The 20,857-nt window shown below is 44.2% G+C and overlaps 1 protein-coding gene across 1 annotated transcript in view; it reads left to right on the top strand.

The window, feature by feature from the left end:
- Positions 1-20,857, top strand: part of LOC141117799 (NACHT, LRR and PYD domains-containing protein 3-like) — a 318,488-nt gene that overhangs the window by 30,059 nt on the left and 267,572 nt on the right. The window contains exon 3 of the mRNA XM_073610830.1: positions 13,188-13,342. Within this exon, the coding sequence (XP_073466931.1) occupies positions 13,188-13,342 (155 nt within the window). The remainder of the gene's footprint in view (positions 1-13,187; positions 13,343-20,857) is intronic.

Genomic DNA, 20,857 nt, shown 5'->3' with positions numbered 1-20,857 from the left:
TGGATAGATTCCCGTTACGAACTTGCTCAGTGGATACAGGGAAGAGTTGTTTAAGTCTATTTCTGGATGAAGTGGGGCTAGTGGATTAATGGAGGGTGCGGAATCCGGGAGTGTTACAATATACCTGTCACTCAGCATCATACTCTACGCTTTCAAGGATAGACCTAGTCCTGGGAAATGACAGAGCACTCCAGATACTAGAAAAAATCTTATATTGGCCAAGAGGTATTTCAGACCATTCCCCCGTGGTGGTTATTTCAAACCTAGGAGAGTCTAGATCTTAGAAGGGCTGGAGTATAAGCCCGTACTGGTTTGAAGTGTTCAAAAAATTGGATGGGATTCTCCCTATTCTGAGAGAGTTTGTCGAGATTAACCAGGGAACGGTAACGCCCCCTGTGTTATGGGATGCCCTTAAGGCTTTCCTTAGGGGGGTCCTAATACAACAGATGGCTAAATTCAACAAAGAGGCAAGGTGTGAGGAAGAGAATTCTCTAAGGGAAGCTCTTGAGGCTGAAAATATCTTTATTAGAAATCCAACTCCGGAGAAGGAAATAGCATGGCAAGAGAAACAACGAGCGTATAAATTAGTTATCACGCAGAAGGTAGAGTTTAGGCGCTTACTCCAGCGACAGGAATCTATGGTGGAGGGCGAGAGAGTGGGGAGGACACTGACGATGTTGGTGAAATCCAATACAGCTTCTTCCATGGTCCTCGCCATTAGATCTCAGAGTGGAGAGTTGCTATCAAACACTCCAAAAATAATACAAGCCTTTAGGGACTATTATAAAAAACTGTATACCTCTCAGAAAAAGGGAAAAGAAGCCGAGATGGAGGACTTTCTGGGGAGGTTGTCGATCCCGGCCATATCGCAAGAGGAAAGGGACATACTAGAAACTCCAATAACAATTGCAGAATTACATCAAGCAGTAGCGTGCATGGCAAGCCTTAAGTCGCCTGGTCCTGATGGACTCCCAATTGAAACCTATAAATACTATGGTGAAGTACTAATCCCCGAACTGCTAAAAGCCTTGGGAGGGGTATTCAAGGGGGGCCAGCTGCCTGCATCAATGCTTGAGGCAACAATTATTGTACTACAGAAAGATGGGAAAGACCCCCTAGATGTGGCTGCTTATAGACCAATTTCTCTTTTATGCACCGATGCAAAAATCCTGGCCAAAGTTTTGGCGGTAAGATTGAATAGATTCATTCATAACCTGATCCATGAGGACCAGGCGGGCTTTATAGCTAATAGATCCACAAGCTTGAATATCAGAAGAGCTTTCTTGAACTTACAGTCTCCTACGGAGAACGTGGGCTTGAGAGCCTTAATGACCCTTGATGTATCTAAGGCTTTTGACAGTGTGGAGTGGGGCTATATGTGGCGCGTACTGGAGAAATATGGATTTGGCCCTTCTTTCATCGGGTGGATTAAAATGCTTTACCCCTGCCCTAAGGCAAGATTAAAAATTAATAATGAGTTCTTGGATTGGTTTGAGTTGGAGAGGGGGACGAGGCAGGGGTGCCCACTTTCTCCTTTGCTTTTCGCGCTGGCGATGGAACCCCTGGCTATCTCCATAAGGGAGAGCCAAGAGATCACTGGCTTCCAGAGAAAGTCGGACGAGGAAAGAATCGCGCTGTATGCGGATGACATTCTGCTTTTTCTAGGGGATTCGAGAAACTCACTGTCGGGTGCAATGAAAATAGTGGAGGAATTTGGTAGCTTTTCTGGCCTGCAGATAAACTGGGAGAAGTCTGAGTTTTTACCGTTAGACCCCATAAGTGAGCCAATAGTACGTGAAATGCCCCAGCTGGTAATAGTGGAAGCATTGAAGTACTTGGGAATTGTTCTGACGAAGGACCCCACTCTATATATTAGCAAAAACCTTGCTCCACTATTAACAAAATTTAAACAAAAAATAGGTATATGGAGATGTCTACCCTTGTCAGTTGCAGGAAGATGTAGCTTAATAAAAATAAGCTGGATGCCACAATTGTTGTACGTTCTGCACAAATCGCCAGTGTGGATCTGCAAAAGGTGGTTTAAAAGAATTGAGGGTTTTTTTAGGGAACTGATATGGAAAGGGAAGCAAGCTAGGATACGACTCCGAGTTCTCCAACTTCCCACTCGGGATGGGGGCTTTGCTCTCCCACACCCAGAGCGTTATTTTCTCTCAACACAAATGCAGCAACTATTGGGATGCGGGACCCCGGATGGGGGCACCCCAAATGGCAGGCTGTTATTGTCAAGTGCCCTACACAATACAATAATTGAAGCTCTAGAGGCGGATATGTTCCTCCACGAATTTCCAACAATCAAATTGATAATCAAACTTTGGAAAACAGTCAAGAAACTGATGAGGTATGAAGGCCTAACACTTTATACACCTATCTGGAACAATCGCAACCTGCAGGAAGTTCTTAAAATTGGAATATTTAGAGAGTGTGAGAAGCTTGGTATTAGAAGGGTAAGACAACTTTATACAGGCACTACGCTAAAGAAATTTCCGGAGTTGGTAAGGGAATTTAAGCTGTCACAGAGCTCCTTTTTTTTTGTATCTTCAGCTAGAACATGCCCTTAAAACTCAATTTAAGGATCGGATTTTGGGATGGGAAGAGGCGCCGCTATTCCAAAGTGTAACCCAGGTAGTCCCCACTAGGGGGTTAATAGCAAAGATTTATGATCAATTAAGTAAATCAGATAACAGCGGGGGGCTACTCCAGGGTGTAAGAGCTAAATGGGAAGAGGATATCAGAGTAGTGACTCAGGAACAATGGGAGAGAATTTTGGAGTTGGGGTCACTGGTCTCGGTCTCCCCTCCACAGAAGATCTCGCATTTGATGCTGCTAAATAGAGCCTATTATACACCTAAACGCCTTTTTAGGTTTGGGAGAAGGCCCAATGATAGCTGTCCTAGATGTCGGGGGACGGGAGATCTCATTCATTTGCTGTGGAGGTGCCCCAAGCTGTTCAGGTACTGAGAGGGGGTGACTAGGAGCTTGGGAAATATCTTTGGCACTGCAGTGGAAAAGGAGGCTATAATATGTATCTTGGGGCATAGAAGAATGAAGGGAGAGAGGATGAGTACTACATTAGCCATCACGAGAGGCTTGTTTCAAGCCAGGAAAATGATAGCATTAAGATGGTAATCAAAGGATCCCCCAACTGTGAAAGATTGGATCTCCACACTTAGCGAAACCCTGGGTAAAGAAAGATTGGAATACATCAAGAGGGACAATCTTCAGGAATTCGATAGAATGTGGAAGCCATGGGTGGAAAAGGTGGGCAGCCCTTAATGGTAAGCTTAGAGCGTAGCAGGGCGAGCCATAGTTTTAATATAGGCCTACGGGTAATAGGAATCTTTGACGGTGATGAGTGTTTTAGAGAGGTGGTTTTGTTAAGTATATTGCAAGCTAAATAGATGATTATCTGGCTACATATTAAAGTATGGGGGGGTGGGTGGGAGGAGTGGCATCAGGAACACTTAATATTCGGTATAACATCGGTTATGACAGTAGATGGCGGGCTCGGGGAGCCCATTAGTTTGCCTCTTCTTGTTCTTCTGTCTTTTTCTTCTTCTTTTCTTTTGTTTTTCATTTTTTTTTTGTTTGTTTGTTCTTTAAATATGCTCAGCAAAAGATAAGATCCAATTGCTCCAGGGCTTTAGCCCGTTTACAGCTGGGTATTGACGTATAGGGAAACTAGAGTAAATTAGTGTAATAAATATTCAAGTTGTGATTTTATAAATTTATAATTGGAAATGAGGAAATGCATACACCACAATGATGTGAATTTGAGAAGGCAACAGTTAATGAACATCGAGCTGATTTAGCCCTCTAACATTGTTCGCTGATGTGGAAAAGAAAAAAAAAAAAAATACAAACACTGGAAAGATCACATAAATGCAACCTAGCCCAACACACCCACCAAGAATTGACTTAAACCCGCAAACTCCTACTAGAAGAAATAAGCCAACAGATGAGGAGAAAATACACCCTCTCACAAAAACTCTTCTATGAACATAGCAACAAAAGCGGCCACCTATTGGCACGAGCACTACGCCTGAAAAAAGCTAAAACAACAATACACTAGCTACAGAGTCCAACGGGCAACACATTAAAAAGTAACCCAGACATCGCACAAGCGTTCAAACACTTTTACGCAAATCTATATAATCTCTCTGCCACAGACGCTCAAACCCCAACCCTACTTCAAGATCCACACTCATACAGAAATTTCTGGAGAAACACTGCCCCAGCCCACACACTTTGGACGTATTAACAGACCTAGACCATCCAATCACCAAATTAGAATGAGAAGAGGCTCTAAAACAACTGAAACCAGGCAAGAGCCAGGGCCCTGACGGCCTATCGGCCGTTTACTATAAAACATTCTCAGAAGTATTGTCAATCCACTTCCTTAAAATGTTCAACTCTATATCGGCAACATCCCCCTCCCCTCGGGCTTACTTGAAGCGCACATCTCAGTTATACCCAAAGATGGGAAAGACCCCACCCTTACAGCAAGCTATAGACCAATTTCTCTACTAAATGTAGACATCAAAATATTTGCCAAAATCCTAGCCAACCATCTACTCCCTCTTCTTCCCACCATTATTTCCCAGGATCAAACGGGTTTATCCCTGGAAGGGAAGCTAGGGATAACACGATCAAAGCAATCAACTTACACCATCTCCTGACCTCCTCCAATCAAGCTGGATTATTTCTATCTCTCGATGCAGAGAAGGCATTTGACAAGGTGGCCTGGGACTACATGGAAGCAGTACTGAGATTTAAGGGTTTGGGTAATCGCCTATTAAGCTTCATAATGGCCCTATACACCAATCCCATGGCCCAAGTCAATGTCAACGGACTCCTGTCAAATGCCTTCCCTATCCGTAACGGCACGAGGCAGGGATGTCCCCTTTCCCTTCTACTGTTTACACTTACCCTCAAACCCTTCCTAAGCAGTCTCAAATCCAACCCAAACATTAAAGGAATACAAACACCTGAAAAAGAATACAAAATTGCAGCCTTCACTGATGACATACTCCTCTTCCTCACAGAACCTCACATTTCTCTCCCCAACTTGCTGGCAGATTTCCGCTATTTTAGACTAATTTCTAACCTGAAAATAAATTTCTCCAAGTCCTGTGCCCTGAACATCTCTCTACCCAAACACACAGTAACCCAGTGCCAAAGAAATTTTCCCTTCCAAATTTTCCCTTCCAATGGGAAAAAGAAGCAATAACCTACCTAGGTATCCAAATACCCGGCCAACTTAACAACTTCTACACCAAGAACTACTTGCCAATCCTACAACGCCTTACCTCCGAACTTAAACGCTGGAACAAACCCATCTTTTCATTTGCAGAGCGGCCACACTAAAAATGAATGCCCTGCCGCGCCTACTCTATATACTGCAAACTGTTCCGATTCATATTCCCGCCTCCTTCTTTAGTACTTATAAAAGTTTATGCACCAAATTCCTCTGGGGAAACAACAGACCAAGAATTAGCTATCAACACCTGGCATTACCCAAGCATAAAGGAGGAATTGGGCTCCATGACCTCCAAAACTAAGCTTGCCACCTTTCCAGAATCCTGGACTGAAACATACATCAAAAATACAAAGATTGGGTCTCCCTCGAAGCCTCATTCACATCCTCCCCCCTCCACTTATTACCCTGGAACATCCCAAAACACATACCACCTGAAAACCGGATGCACCCTCTAATCGGTCCAACAATCAAATGCTTCCACAGCATCTGCAAATCAACCCCCTTATCCTCTACACCAGGCCCTCTCACTTCCCTCCTGGAATGCACAATAGCTACTTAACTGACACATGGTCACACAGAGATGTCCAAGTTCACCATTTCTTCTCACAAGGCAAATTATTACACAGAGAAGAACTGCCTTCCAAGGTCAACGACATCTACATCTCCCCCTGGAACTACACATTACTTGTACATTACATTATTTCGTTTTGCAGTGAGTGAGCTCACAGTCACTATCGACCACCCAACGAACACTGATAAACTGTGTACAAGACACAAGTCCTATCGCTGGGTCCTTCTCCAGCGAATGTTCGCCCCCTAGCTAGTTAGTTAGTTGGTTGATATCACCCATACTCTCAGGAAACCCCCATGGGTGATGGTATGGCCAACGCAAATCTGTCTGTTCTAGTAGGTGACTTGTAAAGACAGTTCCGCATAAGTTACGGGTATTATGCTCCAGCTAATTTGGGGAAGCTGAGGGCTGGGTGGGGGGAAAGGGGACTATACACGTTTTGATTAATGTTACTTGTTTGAAATGTAATATGTTGCACGAGCTGTAAGTATGCATGGTATATTCTGCTGTTTAGACAATCTGGGTTGTACACACCTCTTTATTGTATGGATGACCTTGTTCTGGGGACCGATCCACCACTCCTTATGCAAAATATCTTACCCAATAATCTATGGCCACCATAAAATTCCTAACCTGGAATGTCCATGAGATACGGGACAAGCTTAAGCGCACAGCAGTGTTTGGCTGTCTCAAATCTTACAGGGCAGATGTCATAGTTCTGGTGGAGACGCATGTCACTGGTCAACTCTAACTTGCACTTAAACGCCCATGGATAGGGTGGGTGTTTCACGCCACCCACACTCCTTACGCTCGTGGTGTATCCATTTTAATAGCTAAAACAACCCAATTTGGAATCATTTCGGTACAAAAGGATCCCCAGGGCAAGTTCATCTTTCTGCACTGTACTTTATATGGCAAGCAATACCTTATTCTGGCCTACTACATTCCTCCGCCTTACAATTCCAAGGTGGTTAATGAGGGGTTCTTGTACATGGCCCAACACCCCACAATCCCCGCCATTTGGCTTGGGGACTTTAACATGGTCCTAAACCCAAACCAAGGACAGATTACAATCGAGCCAGACTTTCCAGCCACCCACCACTACTCGACTGAGCCGCACACTTACAGAATTTTCATTGACAGACAAATGGCGCTTTAAACACCCAGACACTCAGGCCTTTTCATGTTTTTCAGTGAGACACTCCACTGTGTCCCGAATAAACTTCATTATGGTCTCTGATGTTTTGCTCCCCCTGCTTGAGGACTCAGGCTATCATAATAGATCCTTGTCTGATTACGCTCCATGTTGGGCATCTATATGCCTGGCTCCTCCAGCTAGAACCCGATCTTGGTGCCTCCACCCATTTTGGCTGTCTGCCCTGACCTATCAGGATGACATACAGAAGGAGTGGCAGTTTTATTTCCACAAAAACCGGGACACGGCATCCATAGGCCTAGTATGGGAAGCTTTCAAACTACATGTCCGCTCCACCCTCTCCAGACGCATAAACAGAATGAAGGCTTCCTCCAAACTAGTGCTACAACAGGCCTCAGAGAGGCTGGTGTCAGCAACAGATGTATTCATGTCAGACCCCACACCCAACAATGTCTCGGCGCTTAAATTCCAAACCCGCATAGTTGATCAATTACATTATGAAAAGGCCAAGCAGAAGCTCTTCTTCTCAAGACAGCGAGTATTCGAATAGGGTGAGCTGGCAGGAAAGCTTTTGGCTTACTTGGCCCATCAGGATTCTGGGCCACCAGTGATGGCATCCTTGATGGATGCACAGGACACACCTATAACTGACCCATCATTGGTAGCCGCAGCATTCCACTCATACCATGCCAATTTATACTCCTCCCAAGTAACCGTCACTGTACAGGAGACCCAGGCCTTCCTGCAGAATATACCATTCCACTGGCTGTCTGAAACCCAGGTAACTGACCTTAAGGCCCTCCTCACCAAGGATGAGATTGCTCTGGCAATAGAATCCCTGGCACCCGCCAAAGCCCCAGGTCAGGACGGCCTGCCATTAGATTTCTATGCAACTTATTCTGAGGTATTGATCCCTGAACTTATGAAGTTATACAACCATATATTTGAATCTGAAACCCTATCCGAATCTCTTTGTCAAGCGGTGATCATCATGCTCCCCAAACCAGGCAAAAATCCTCAATACCCTGATTCCTACCGCCCAATCTCATTGCTGCAGGTGGACATTAAAATATTGGTGAAAGTACTAGCCACTCATCTTAATCAAATTATTCTATCACTTATCCACCCTGACCAAACTGGATTCATGCCTGGGAAAAACACAGCCATGAATATTTGTCACCTCCACATGAATCTCCAAGCTTGCCAGGAGACAGTAGATACCAGAGCAGTGATAGCGTTAGATGCCGCTAAGGCATTTGACTCTGTGGAGTGGGCATCCTAACAGGGATGCCTGCTGTCCCCACTGCTATACGCCCTAGCTGCAGAACCATTGGCCAGTTCACTAAGAACAATTTGAATATCCATTGTCTTCGGCTGGGCCCTCTCATGGAAACGGTGAGCGTTTACGCAGATGACATGCTCCTCTATTTGGAGGACACATTGGCCGTCTCTACAGACTACCCCTAGACCATCGAGGAATTCGGAAAACATTCAGGGCTGCACATAAATTGGTCTAATTCACAATTTCTACCCTTAGACCTGTTTCCACCAACTATTGTTCTGCTTCCCTCCCATTGAACAAGGTGTCCTTTTTTCAAGACATAGGGGTAAGGATTACTAAAGAGCCCCAAGACTCAAGACTGCAAACCACACCCGCATGTATGTGATCCCGGCCTTAAACGTAGAATGCATAGTTATTAAAACATTTCCTTATATCCAGTAATAAAACGTAAAGCCTAATTCAAACGCCCCCAACTTACTCTGCACGCCCCTTGGATATCACTTTTATTCTTAAAATAATTTGTATATACGTTTTTCCCGGGGTCTATGGTCCTGGTCCAGTCCTGGTCCTCTTCTGTCCTCAGTGGTGGACAGGTTCTGAATTAAGGAGAGATCTCCCTGCAGCATTCTCATAAAAGGGAGTCCTATGTCACTCCCCAGGGGGCGGGTCCTTGGATGAATGACATTAGGCATCTTAACCACTTCAGCCCCGGAAGGATTTGCCCCCTTAATGACCAGGCCATTTTTTGCGATACGGCACTGCGTCTCTTTAACTGACAATTAAATGGTCGTGCAACGTTGTACCCAAACAAATAGAGCTTTCTTTTGGTGGTATTTGATCACCTCTGCGGTTTTTACATTTTACACTATAAACAAAAAAAGAGCGACAATTTTGAAAAAAACACAGTAGTTTGTACTTTTTGCTATAATAAATATCCCAAAATGTAAAAAAAAAAAATGTCTTCATCAGTTTAGGCCGATATGTATTCTTTTACATATTGCAATAAGCGTATATTGATTGGTTTGCGTAAAAGTTATAGCGTCTACAAAATAGGAGATAGATTTATGTCAATCTTATTATTATTTTTTTTTTACTAGTAATGGCGATGATCTGCGATTTTTATCGGGACTGCAACATTGCGGCGAACAGATCGGATCAGAGCTAAAAATATCCACTGATTACTGAATAAATGTCACTGGCAGGGAAGGGGTTAACACTAGGGGCAATCAAGGAGTTAAATGTGTGTTCCCTAGGTGTGTTCTAACTGTGAGGGGATAGGACCGTCTGGGGAGGAGACAGATTGTATATTCCTACTTAGTAGGAACACACGATCTGTCTCTACTCCCCTGACAGAACTGGGATTTGTGTGTTTAAACACACATGTTCTCGTTCTGTCAGGAGCGATCGCAGATGCCCTGACGGGTGCCCAGGACACACATCGGCTTCAGGGACACACTATAGCATCTTAAAGAACCGATGAATAGCTACGGCGATTTGCGCAGGTGTGCCAACCTGCTGCCGTATAACTGTGGCGGCTGGTCGGCAAGCGGATAAACACTGGAGAGTAGCATCATCTAGTGGTCAAAGGGAAATATTGCAGGGATATCTGGATATAGTTTGAATATTGCAGCCAGAACTGTGTTTTTTAGTTTAAAGCGGAGTTCCACACAAAAATGGAACTTCCGCTTTTCGGAACCCTCCCCCCCTCCGGTGTCACATTTGGCACCTTTCAGGGGGGAGGGGGGTGCAGATACCTGTCAAAGACAGGTATTTGCACCCACTTCCGGCATAGACTCCCATGGGAGTCTATGCCTCTTCCCGTCCCCACCGCGCTGTCTGCTGGGAACACACAGCTCCCAGCAGAGAGCGGGGACCACTAGGGACGCGCAGCGCGACTCGCGCATGCGCAGTAGGGAACTGGGAAGTGAAGCCGCAACGCTTCACTTCCTGATTCCCTCACCTAGGATGGCGGCGGCAGCTGCCGAGAACTGAGCGGGTTCTCGGCGTCCCCTGCCGACATCGCTGGACCCCGGGACAGGTAAGTGGCATTGTATTAAAAGTCAGCAGCTGCAGTATTTGTAGCTGCTGGCTTTTAATATTTTTTTTTTTTTGGCGGTGTGGGTGAACCCCCGCTTTAACCACTTGCCATGTGGCTCACACCGATATACAGCAGCAGAATTTCTCTGCTGGGCTAAATCCCATATGGATACATTGTTCCCATTTAAGAGCCACCAGGGGGACCCGATGCACGTGGCCGGCGGGCACAATCTCCACTGGCTTCCCGCGATCGTGGGCACGAGCACCAGCACCAGGATTTGTGTGTGTAAACACACAAATCCCTGTTCTGTCAGGGAAGAGGAGACATATTTTTTGTTCCTACTAAGTAGGAACAGTGATATGTCTCCTCCCCAAGTCAGTCCCCTCCCCCCACAGTTTTAAACACCAACTAGGGAACACAGTTAACCCCTTAATTGGCCCTAGTTAACCCCTTCCCTGCCAGTGACATTTACACAGTAATCAGTGCATTTTTATAACACTGATTGCTGTAAAATGTCAGTGGTCCCAAAAACGTGTCAAAAGTGTCTGATCTGTCTGCCGCTATGTCGCAGTAAAACAAAAAAATCACAGATCACAGCCATTACTGGTAAAAAAACCTAAATAATAAAAATGCCATAAATCTTTCCCATAGTTGTAGACGCCATAACTTTTGCACAAACCAATCAATATACGAAAAAATATGTAGAATATATATTGGCCTAAACTGATGAATAAATTCGTTTTTTAACCACTTCCGGAGCGCCCGCCGTCATTATATGGCAGTACTTTGAAGAGGAATATTGTTGGAATGGCAGCAGCTAGCTACCATAACCCCGGTATCCTCTTCTTTAGTGGGTGGTCTCTGTGGTGGATTTGCCACAAGATCACTTTTATCTGTGGCAGGAGAGGCCCCCCTACTACTCCCACCATGCTCCAGTGCCCTCCGCCACTTACCGGAGCCGCCGGCAGCAACGGAAGCAATCGGATCCTGTGTGGTATAGAGATGAGTGAGGGAAAAATGGCCCCCACCCATCTCCATACCAATGCAGGGCGGAAGCGACATCAATACATCACTTCCGCCCATAGCTCTTAAAGCTAATTTTTTTATTTTATTTTTTCAAACTACATTTTTTTTGCTTTTCTAGTGTAAATATGAGATGTGAGGACTTTTTGACCCCAGATCTCATATTTAAGAGGTCCTGTCATGCTTTTTTTCTATTACAAAGGATGGTTACATTCCTTGTAATAGGAATAAAAGTGACACATTTAAAAAAAAAAAAGAACAGTGTAAAAATAAAAAAATAAAAGGTAAAATAAATAAGAAAAAAAAAATGTTTTTAAACACGCCCCATCCCGCTGAGCTCGCGCGCAGAAGCGAACGCATACGTGAGTAGCGCCCGTATATGAAAACGGTGTTGAAACCACACATGTGAGGTATTGCCGTGATTGTTAGAGTGAGAGCAATAATTCTAGCCCTAGACCTCCTCTGTAACTCAAAACATGCAACCTGTAGAATATTTTAAATGTCACACATGGAGATTTTTAAGGGTAAAAGTTTGTTGCCATTCCACGAGCGAGCGTAACTTTAAAGCGTGACATGGTTGGTATCAATTTACTCAGCGTATCATTATCTTTCACATTATCAAAAAAAAAATTGGGCCAACTTGACTGTTGTCTTATGTTTAAATTTAAAAAAGTGTAAAAGTGCAAATATGGCGTGACCAAAAGTATTGAAACGACCGCCATTTTATTCTCTAGGGTGTTAGGAAAAAAAATGTTTGGGGGTTCTAAGTAATTTTCTAGCAGAAAAAATGATTTTAACTTGTAAGCAACAAGTTTGAAAAATAGGCCTGGTCTTAAAGTTGTTAAAAACATTTTTGGGGATATTTATTATAGCAAAAAGTAAAAAAAAAGTAGTTTTTTTCAAAATTGTCACTCTTTTTTGTATATAGTGCAAAAAATGAAAAAAACGCAGAGGTGATCAAATACCATCAAAAGAAATCTTTTTGTGTAAAAAAAGGATGCAAATTTTGTTTGGGTACAGTATTGCATAACTGCGTAATTGTCAGTTAAAGCAACGCAGTGCCAAATTGTAAAAAGTGCTCTGGTCAGGAAGAGGGTAAAATCTTCTGGGGCTGAAGTGGTTTACTTTAGACATTTTTTTTCCTTTTCTTATTAATTCATAGTTAGGCTTGTTCTCAATGAGGCTTTAAAGCGGAGTTCCACCCAAAAGTGGAACTTCCCCTTTAAGCACTCCTCGCCCCCATACATGCCACATTTGACATGTCATTTTTTTGGGGAGTGGGTGACTAGTTTTGGGTGGGACTTCCTGTCCCACTCCCTACTTCTGACTATGGGCCACCTAGGCGACTCCCCCTCTCTCCTAGGTGGCAGCTCCCTCTCGGCAATCTTCTGGGACATGTCACAGGTCCCAGAAGATTGCCTGTCCACCTGGAGAGCACAGTACGACTCACGCATGCGCAGTGTGGGCCCGACTGTGAAGCCGCAGGCTGTCATGGCCGGGTGCCCACAGTTTCAATGGAGGCACCGCGGAGAGGAGCGAGGACCGTGGCACAGGTGAGTGTCTGTTTATTAAAAGTCAGGAGATACACTTTTTGTAGCTGCTGACTTTTAATAAACGACAAAAAGCCTGGAACTCCACTTTAAGGCAAGTTAGCTTGTATGTGCAAATATAAATCCCCAATCACAGGGGTATTATTGTATTGATTTGTATAGGGATTCTAACCTCCAGTGCTCCTTTCCCCAATTGCAGAGGGTTGATCCAGGAATACAAATGTCCATGCTGAACTTAAGTCACAACATTTATAAAACAAAAATTGTATTTCTTTGTGTTTTTTTCTAGAGGATAAGTTCCACGGCCAGCTGTCATCATATGATGATCCATCACTGAGGAGGATATATGAGTATTATAGAGATGATCTGATCTACATCCTGGAGAACATGGATCCTCATACTGTCCTGGTAGAACTAAAATCTCAGAAAGTCTTAAACACAGAGGTAAGAAAAAGATATCTCCAACTTACCTACAGCAAAATATGCAAAGGGATCTCGGAGTAAATACATGTTGTAGTTGGATGGATTACCCCAGTCCTTTATAATTGAACACCAAATCACTCCATACTGATCATAAAACACTAAACATATAAGGGCCCTTTTACACGGACGTGTCCATGTACGGGCTCCGCTTTGCTCAGCGGGGGATCGCTCCGTCGATCCCCGCTGAGCAGGCAGATGACAGCTCTGTTTCTACACACTGTGCAGGGACGGGCCTGTCAGAGCGCCGCTCTCCCCTATGGGGGATCGGATGAAGACGGACCATAGAGTCCGTTTTCATCCGATCCAATCTGCAGACAGATGGAAAAGTGGGGTTTTCCTCCGTCACACTTTTTCGGATCGGAGCGGGTCGGATGTCAGCAGACATGTCACCGCTAACATCCGATGCTTCATAGAGGTCTATGGAGCGTCCGTTCAGGTCCGCCTAAAAAACTGACAGGCAGACCTGGACGGACCGTCCGTGTGAAAGAGGCCTTAGTCCTCCCAATAAAAGTGACCATATCAAACCTTCATTACATCCCATAAATCTATTAAAACCATTTACACAACTGCTCCCATCAGAATGTAACTATACACAAAGTTATAAATGTTATTTATTGTATATCAGAGAGGTAGGTGAATCTTATTATAATGGAAATCAGAGATTACTTGCTGCTTGTTAAAGTGTGCCTGCTCCTTGTATGGCTAATTTATATGTAAGTGTAAATGTCATTAGAGATGGCTTATACAATGTTTACATAGATAGTCAGGTTGAAAAAAGACACAAGTCCATCTAGTTCAACCAAAAAAAAATAATAATAATACAATCCCATATACACAATCCTTCACCCACAGTTGAGAATCCAGGCCTTTTTTAAAGAAATCTACTGAGCTGGCCAGAACCACCTCTGGAGGGAGTCTATTCCACATTTTCACAGCTCTTACTGTGAAGAAACCTTTCCATATTTGGAGATGAAATCCTTTTTCCTCTAGACTTAAAGAGTGCCCCTTGTCCTCTGTGATGACCTTAAAGTGAATACCTCAACACCAAGTTCACGATATGGACCACTTCTATATTTGTATGTTGATCATATCCCCCTTAATCTCCTCTTCTCAAGAGGGAATACATTCAGTTCCTCTAATCTTTCCTCATAGCCGAGCTCCTCTATGCCTCTTATCAGTTTGGTTGCCCTTCTCTGAACTTTCTCCAGTTCCCCGATATCCTTCTTGAGAACTGGAGCCCAAAACTAAACTGCATATTCCAGATGAGGTCTTACTAATGGATCAGAAAAATTGGAATAAAGGGCTTGGGCTTTTTAGGCACGACTAAATGGGTAATTAACACCTAAAAAGTTTATTAACCGCTTGCCGACCACCGCATGTACATATACGTCGGCAGAATGGCACAGCTGTGCAAATGGGCATAACTGTATGTCTCTTTGAATTTGGCGCTGTGTGGCCATGTGCATGCCGACGCTCGCACGACCCTGCCGCAAGCTCAGTGACTGCGATCATGGGTCCCGCAGACTCGATATCCGCGCGGATACCCGCAATCGTCTTACGGAGCTGGAGAACAGGGAAATGCTGATGTAAACAATCATTTCCCCGTTCTTCCTAGTGACACTGATCACCACTCCCTGTAATCGGGAGCGATGATCAGTGTCGTGACACACGTAGCCCCTCCCCACACAGTTAGAATCACTCCCTAGGACACACTTAACCCCTGCAGCGCCCCCTCCTGGTTAACCCTTTCACTGCCAGTCACATTTACACAGTAATCAATGCATTTTTAATCGTACTGATCGCTGTATAAATGTGAATGGTCCCAAAATGGCACCATAATGTCGCAGTCACAATAAAAATTGCAGATCGCCGCTATTACTAGCAAAAAAAAATATTAACAAAAATGCCATAAAACTATCCCCTATTTTGTAGACGCTATAACTTTTGTGCAAACGAAACAATAAACGCTTATTGTGATTTTTTCTTTTAACAAAAATATGTAGAAAAATATGTATCGGCCTAAACTGAGGAAAAAAATAGTTTTTTATATATTTTTTGGGGATATTTATTATAGCAAAAAGTAAAAAATATTGATTTTTTTTCAAAATTGTCGCTCTTTTTTTGTTTATAGCGCAAAAAATAAAAAAGAGGTGATCAAATACCACCAAAGAAAAGATCTATTTGTGGGGGAAAAAGGACGTCAATTTTGTTTGGGAGCCATGTCGCACGACCGCGCAATTGTCAGTTAAAGCGACTCAGTGCTGAATCGCAAAAAGTGCTCTGGTCTTTGGCAAGCCAAAGGGTCCGGGGCTTTAGTGGTTAAACATAGAAACACATTTAAAATATATTGACATTTAGAATAAGTCAGTATAACAAAGTTGGATAGTTGATACTAATACTAATACATAGTCATAGAAGAATAACATGAAACATTTGGAGGTGAATAACCACTCGTTCCAGAGTAAAATTCAAAAATCCTGATTTTGACTATGTAACAGGTTATGATGGTAAAGGTATCCTGGGCTCTACATGTTACACACCTTGATAGTAAACATTTATATTATTGTTACTTGTGCACTGTCATGTTACATGTCCCCATAGTCTGCTGGTTTATTCTTGGTGCCTTCTGCATGTGACCAGTCAGTTAACTCCGCTAGGGGTCTCCACAAGCACAATGCTCTATTAACAATGTTTTTTTTAATATTGATTTGATGTATATTGTAGATTTGTTTATTTGATTTCATTGTATTTACTTTGTTTCAATTTAGTAAGTCCATTGATGCTCCTGAATAGGGATGAGCTTTATGTTTGGGTCGAATATGAGTTTGACTCAAACATTGACTGTTCGCCCGTTCACCAAACAGCGAACAATTTGGGGTGTTCGCGGGAAATTTGAAAGCAGCGGAACACACTTTAAAAGTCTATGGGAGAAATCAAAAGTGCTAATTTTAAAGGCTTATATGCATGGTATTGTCAAAAAAAAGTGTTTGGGGACCTCGGTCCTGCCCCAAGGAACATGTATCAATGCAAAAAAAAGTTTTAAAAACAGCCGTTTTTTCGGGAGCAGTGAATTTATTAATGCTTAAAGTGAAACAATAAAAGTGAAATATTCCTTTAAATTTCGTACCTGGGGGTGTCTATAGTATGCCTGTAAAGTGGCGCATGTTTCCCGTGTTTAGAACAGTCTGAGAGCAAAATGATATTTCTAAAGGAAAAAAGTCATTTAAAACTATGCGCAGCTATAATGAATTGTCGGGTCCCACAATACACATAAAAGTTCATTGATAAAAACGGCATGGGATTCCCTCACAGTCCATTACCAGGCCCTTTGGGTCTGGTATGAATATTAAGAGGAACCCGAACCAAAATTTAAAAAAATATGCATGGGGGTCCCCCCAAATTTCATACCAGGCCCTTCAGGTCTGGTATGGATTTTAAGGGGAACCCCGCACCAAAATTTAAAAAAAAATGGTGTGGGGGTCCCCCCAAAAATCCATACCAGACCCTTATCCGAGCATGCAACCTGGCAGGCTGCAGGAAAAGAGGGGATGAGAGAGTGCCCCCCTCCTGAACCATACCAGGCCACATGCCCTCAACATGCTGATGGGGACAAGGGCCTCATCCCCACAACCCTTGCCCGGTGGTTGTGGGGGTCTGCGGGTGGGGGGCTTATCAGAATCTGGAAGCCTCCTTTCACAAGGGGACCCCCAGATCCCAGCCCCTCCCTGTTTGAATTCGTAATGGGGTACAAGTACCCCTACCATTTCACAAAAAAGTGTCAAAAATGTTAAAAAAGACAATAGCCAGTTTTTGACAATTCCTTTATAAATGTCTTCTTCTTTCCCGTTTCTTCTTCCATCTTCTTCTGGTCTTCCTTTGGTTTTCTTCTTCTTCCTCCATCTTGTTCTTCCCCCACTTCTTCCTCTATCTTCCTCTGTTTCTTCCTCCGGTCTTCTCCTCTGGCATCTTCCTCTGGCTTCTTCTTCTCCGCTTCGTCCTCCAGACGATCCGCCTCAATGGGAGTCTCCTGCTGTGTGAAGCTACTGTTCTTGTGACAGCTCTTATATAACTGAGGGCGGGGTCACCCGGTGACCCGCCCCCCTCTGACGCACTGGGACTTCCCTATGGCTTCCACCATGGTGTCAGAGGGGGCATGGTCACCCATTTACATAACTGGGTGACCCCGCCCCCTCTGACACCATATTATATAAGAGCATACACCATATATAAGAGCTGTCACAAGAACAGAAGCGTCACACAGCAGGAGACTCCCATTGAGGCGGATCATCCTGAGGACAAAGTGGGGAAGAAGAAGCCAGAGGAAGATGCCGGAGGAGAAGACCAGAGGAAGAAGCAGAGGAAGAAGCGAGGGAAGAACAAGATGGAGGAAGAAGAAGAAGACCAGAAGAAGATGGGAGAAGAAGCGGGGAAAGAAGAAGACATTAATAAAGGAATTGTCAAAAACCGGCTATTGTCTTTTTTTAACATTTTTGACACTTTTTTTATTAAATGGTAGGGGTACTTGTACCCCATTACCAATTAACACCGGGGGGCCGGGATCTGGGGGTCCCCTTGTTAAAGGAGGCTTCCAGATTCTGATAAGCCCCCACCCGCAGACCCCACAACCACTGGGCAAGGGATGTGGAGATGAGGCCCTTGTCCCCATCAACATGGGGACAAGGTGCTTTGGGGGCTGCTACCCCAAAGCACCCTCCCCATGTTGAGGGCATGTGGCCTGGTACGGTTCATGAGGGGGGGCACTCTTTCATCCCCCCTCTTTTCCTGTGGCCTGCCAGGTTGCGTGCTTGGATAAGAGTCTGGTATGAATTTTTGGGGGGACCCCACGCCATTTTTGTTTTTTAATTTTGGCGCGAGGTTCTCCTTAAAATCCATACCAGACCTGAAGAGCCTGGTAATGGACTGTAGGGGAATCCTATGCCGTTTTTATCAATGAACTTTTATGTGTATTGCCGGGACCAACAATTCATTATAGCCGTGAGTAGTTTTAATTGACTTTTTTTCCTTTAGAAATGTCATTTTGCTCTCGGACTGTTCTAAACACGGGAAACACGTGCCACTTTACGGGGATACTATAGACACCCCCCAGGTACGAAATTTAAAGTAATATTTCACTTTTATTGTTTCACTTTTAGCATTATTAAAATCACTGCTCCCGAAAAAACGGCCGTTTTAAAACTTTTTTTTGCATTGATACATGTCCCCTGGGGCAGGACCCAGGTCCCCAAACACTTTTTATGACAATAACTAGCATATAAGTAGGGATGAGCTTCGAGTTCGAGTCAAACTCATGTTCGACTCGAACATTGGCTGTTCGCAAGTTCGCCGAACAGCGAACAATTTGGGGTGTTCGCGGCAAGTTCGAATGCCGCGGAACACCCTTTAAAAGTCTATGGGAGAAATCAAAAGTGCTAATTTTAAAGGCATATATGCAAGTTATTGTCATAAAAAGTGTTTGGGGACCTGGGTCCTGCCCCAGGGGACATGGATCAATGCAAAAAAAAGTTTTAAAAACGTCCGTTTTTTCAGGAGCAGTGATTTTAATAATGCTTAAAGTCAAACAATAAAAGTGTAATATCCCTTTAAATTTCGTACCTGGGGGGTGTCTATAGTATGCCTGTAAAGGGGCGCATGTTTCCCGTGTTTAGAACAGTCTGACAGCAAAATGATATTTCGAAGGAAAAAAAGCCATTTAAAACTACCCGCGGCTATTGCATTGCCGACAATACACATAGAAGTTCATTGATAAAAACGGCATGAAAATTCCCCACAGGGAAACCCCGAACCAAAATTAAAAAAAAAAAAATGATGTGGGAGTCCCCCTAAATTCCATACCAGGCCCTTCAGGTCTGGTATGGATATTAAGGGGAACCCCGGCCAAAATTAAAAAAAAAAAATGACGTGGGGTTCCCCCTAAATTCCATACCAGACCCTTCAGGTCTGGTATGGGTTTTAAGGGGAACCCTGCGCCAAAAAAAAAAAAAACGGCGTGGGGTCCCCCCAAAAATCCATACCAGACCCTTATCCGAGCACGCAACCTGGCAGGCTGCAGGAAAAGAGGGGGGGACGAGAGTGCGGCCCCCCCTCCTGAACCGTACCAGGCCACATGCCCTCAACATTGGGAGGGTGCTTTGGGGTAGCCCCCCAAAACACCTTGTCCCCATGTTGATGAGGACAAGGGCCTCATCCCCACAACCCTGGCAGGTGGTTGTGGGGGTCTGCGGGCGGGGGGCTTATCGGAATCTGGAAGCCCCCTTTAACAAGGGGACCCCCAGATCCCAGCCCCCCCGTGTGAAATGGTAAGGGGGTACTTACCCCTACCATTTCACCATACTGATCATAAAACACTAAACATATAAGGGCCCTTTTACACGGACGTGTCCATGTACGGGCTCCGCTTTGCTCAGCGGGGGATCGCTCCGTCGATCCCCGCTGAGCAGGCAGATGACAGCTCTGTTTCTACACACTGTGCAGGGACGGGCCTGTCAGAGCGCCGCTCTCCCCTATGGGGGATCGGATGAAGACGGACCATAGAGTCCGTTTTCATCCGATCCAATCTGCAGACAGATGGAAAAGTGGGGTTTTCCTCCGTCACACTTTTTCGGATCGGAGCGGGTCAGATGTCAGCAGACATGTCACCGCTAACATCCGACGCTCCATAGAGGTCTATGGAGCATCTGTTCAGGTCCGCCTAAAAAACTGACAGGCGGACCTGGACGGACCGTCCGTGTGAAAGAGGCCTTAGTCCTCCCAATAAAAGTGACCATATCAAAACTTCATTACATCCCATAAATCTATTAAAACCATTTACACAACTGCTCCCATCAGAATGTAACTATACACAAAGTTATAAATGTTATTTATTGTATATCGGAGAGGTAGGTGAATCTTATTATAATGGAAATCAGAGATTACTTGCTGCTTGTTAAAGTGTGCCTGCTCCTTGTATGGCTAATTTATATGTAAGTGTAAATGTCATTAGAGATGGCTTATACAATGTTTACATAGATAGTCAGGTTGAAAAAAGACACAAGTCCATCTAGTTCAACCAAAAAAAAATAATAATAATACAATCCCATATACACAATCCTTCACCCACAGTTGAGAATCCAGGCCTTTTTTAAAGAAATCTACTGAGCTGGCCAGAACCACCTCTGGAGGGAGTCTATTCTACATTTTCACAGCTCTTACCCGATATCCTTCTTGAGAACTGGAGCCCAAAACTAAACTGCATATTCCAGATGAGGTCTTACTAATGGATCAGAAAAATTGGAATAAAGGGCTTGGGCTTTTTAGGCACGACTAAATGGGTAATTAGCACCTAAAAAGTTTATTAACCGCTTGCAGACCACCGCATGTACATATACGTCGGCAGAATGGCACAGCTGCGCAAATGGGCATACCTGTATGTCCCTTTGAATTTGGCGCCGTGTGGCCACGTGCGTGGCAGCGGCGCTC

Source organism: Aquarana catesbeiana, linkage group LG13 (assembly GCF_042186555.1).
Source record: "Aquarana catesbeiana isolate 2022-GZ linkage group LG13, ASM4218655v1, whole genome shotgun sequence".
NCBI lineage: Eukaryota > Metazoa > Chordata > Amphibia > Anura > Ranidae > Aquarana > Aquarana catesbeiana.
The sequence above is the reverse complement of the archived record's forward strand: the minus strand, read 5'-3'. Positions and strand labels throughout refer to the sequence as shown.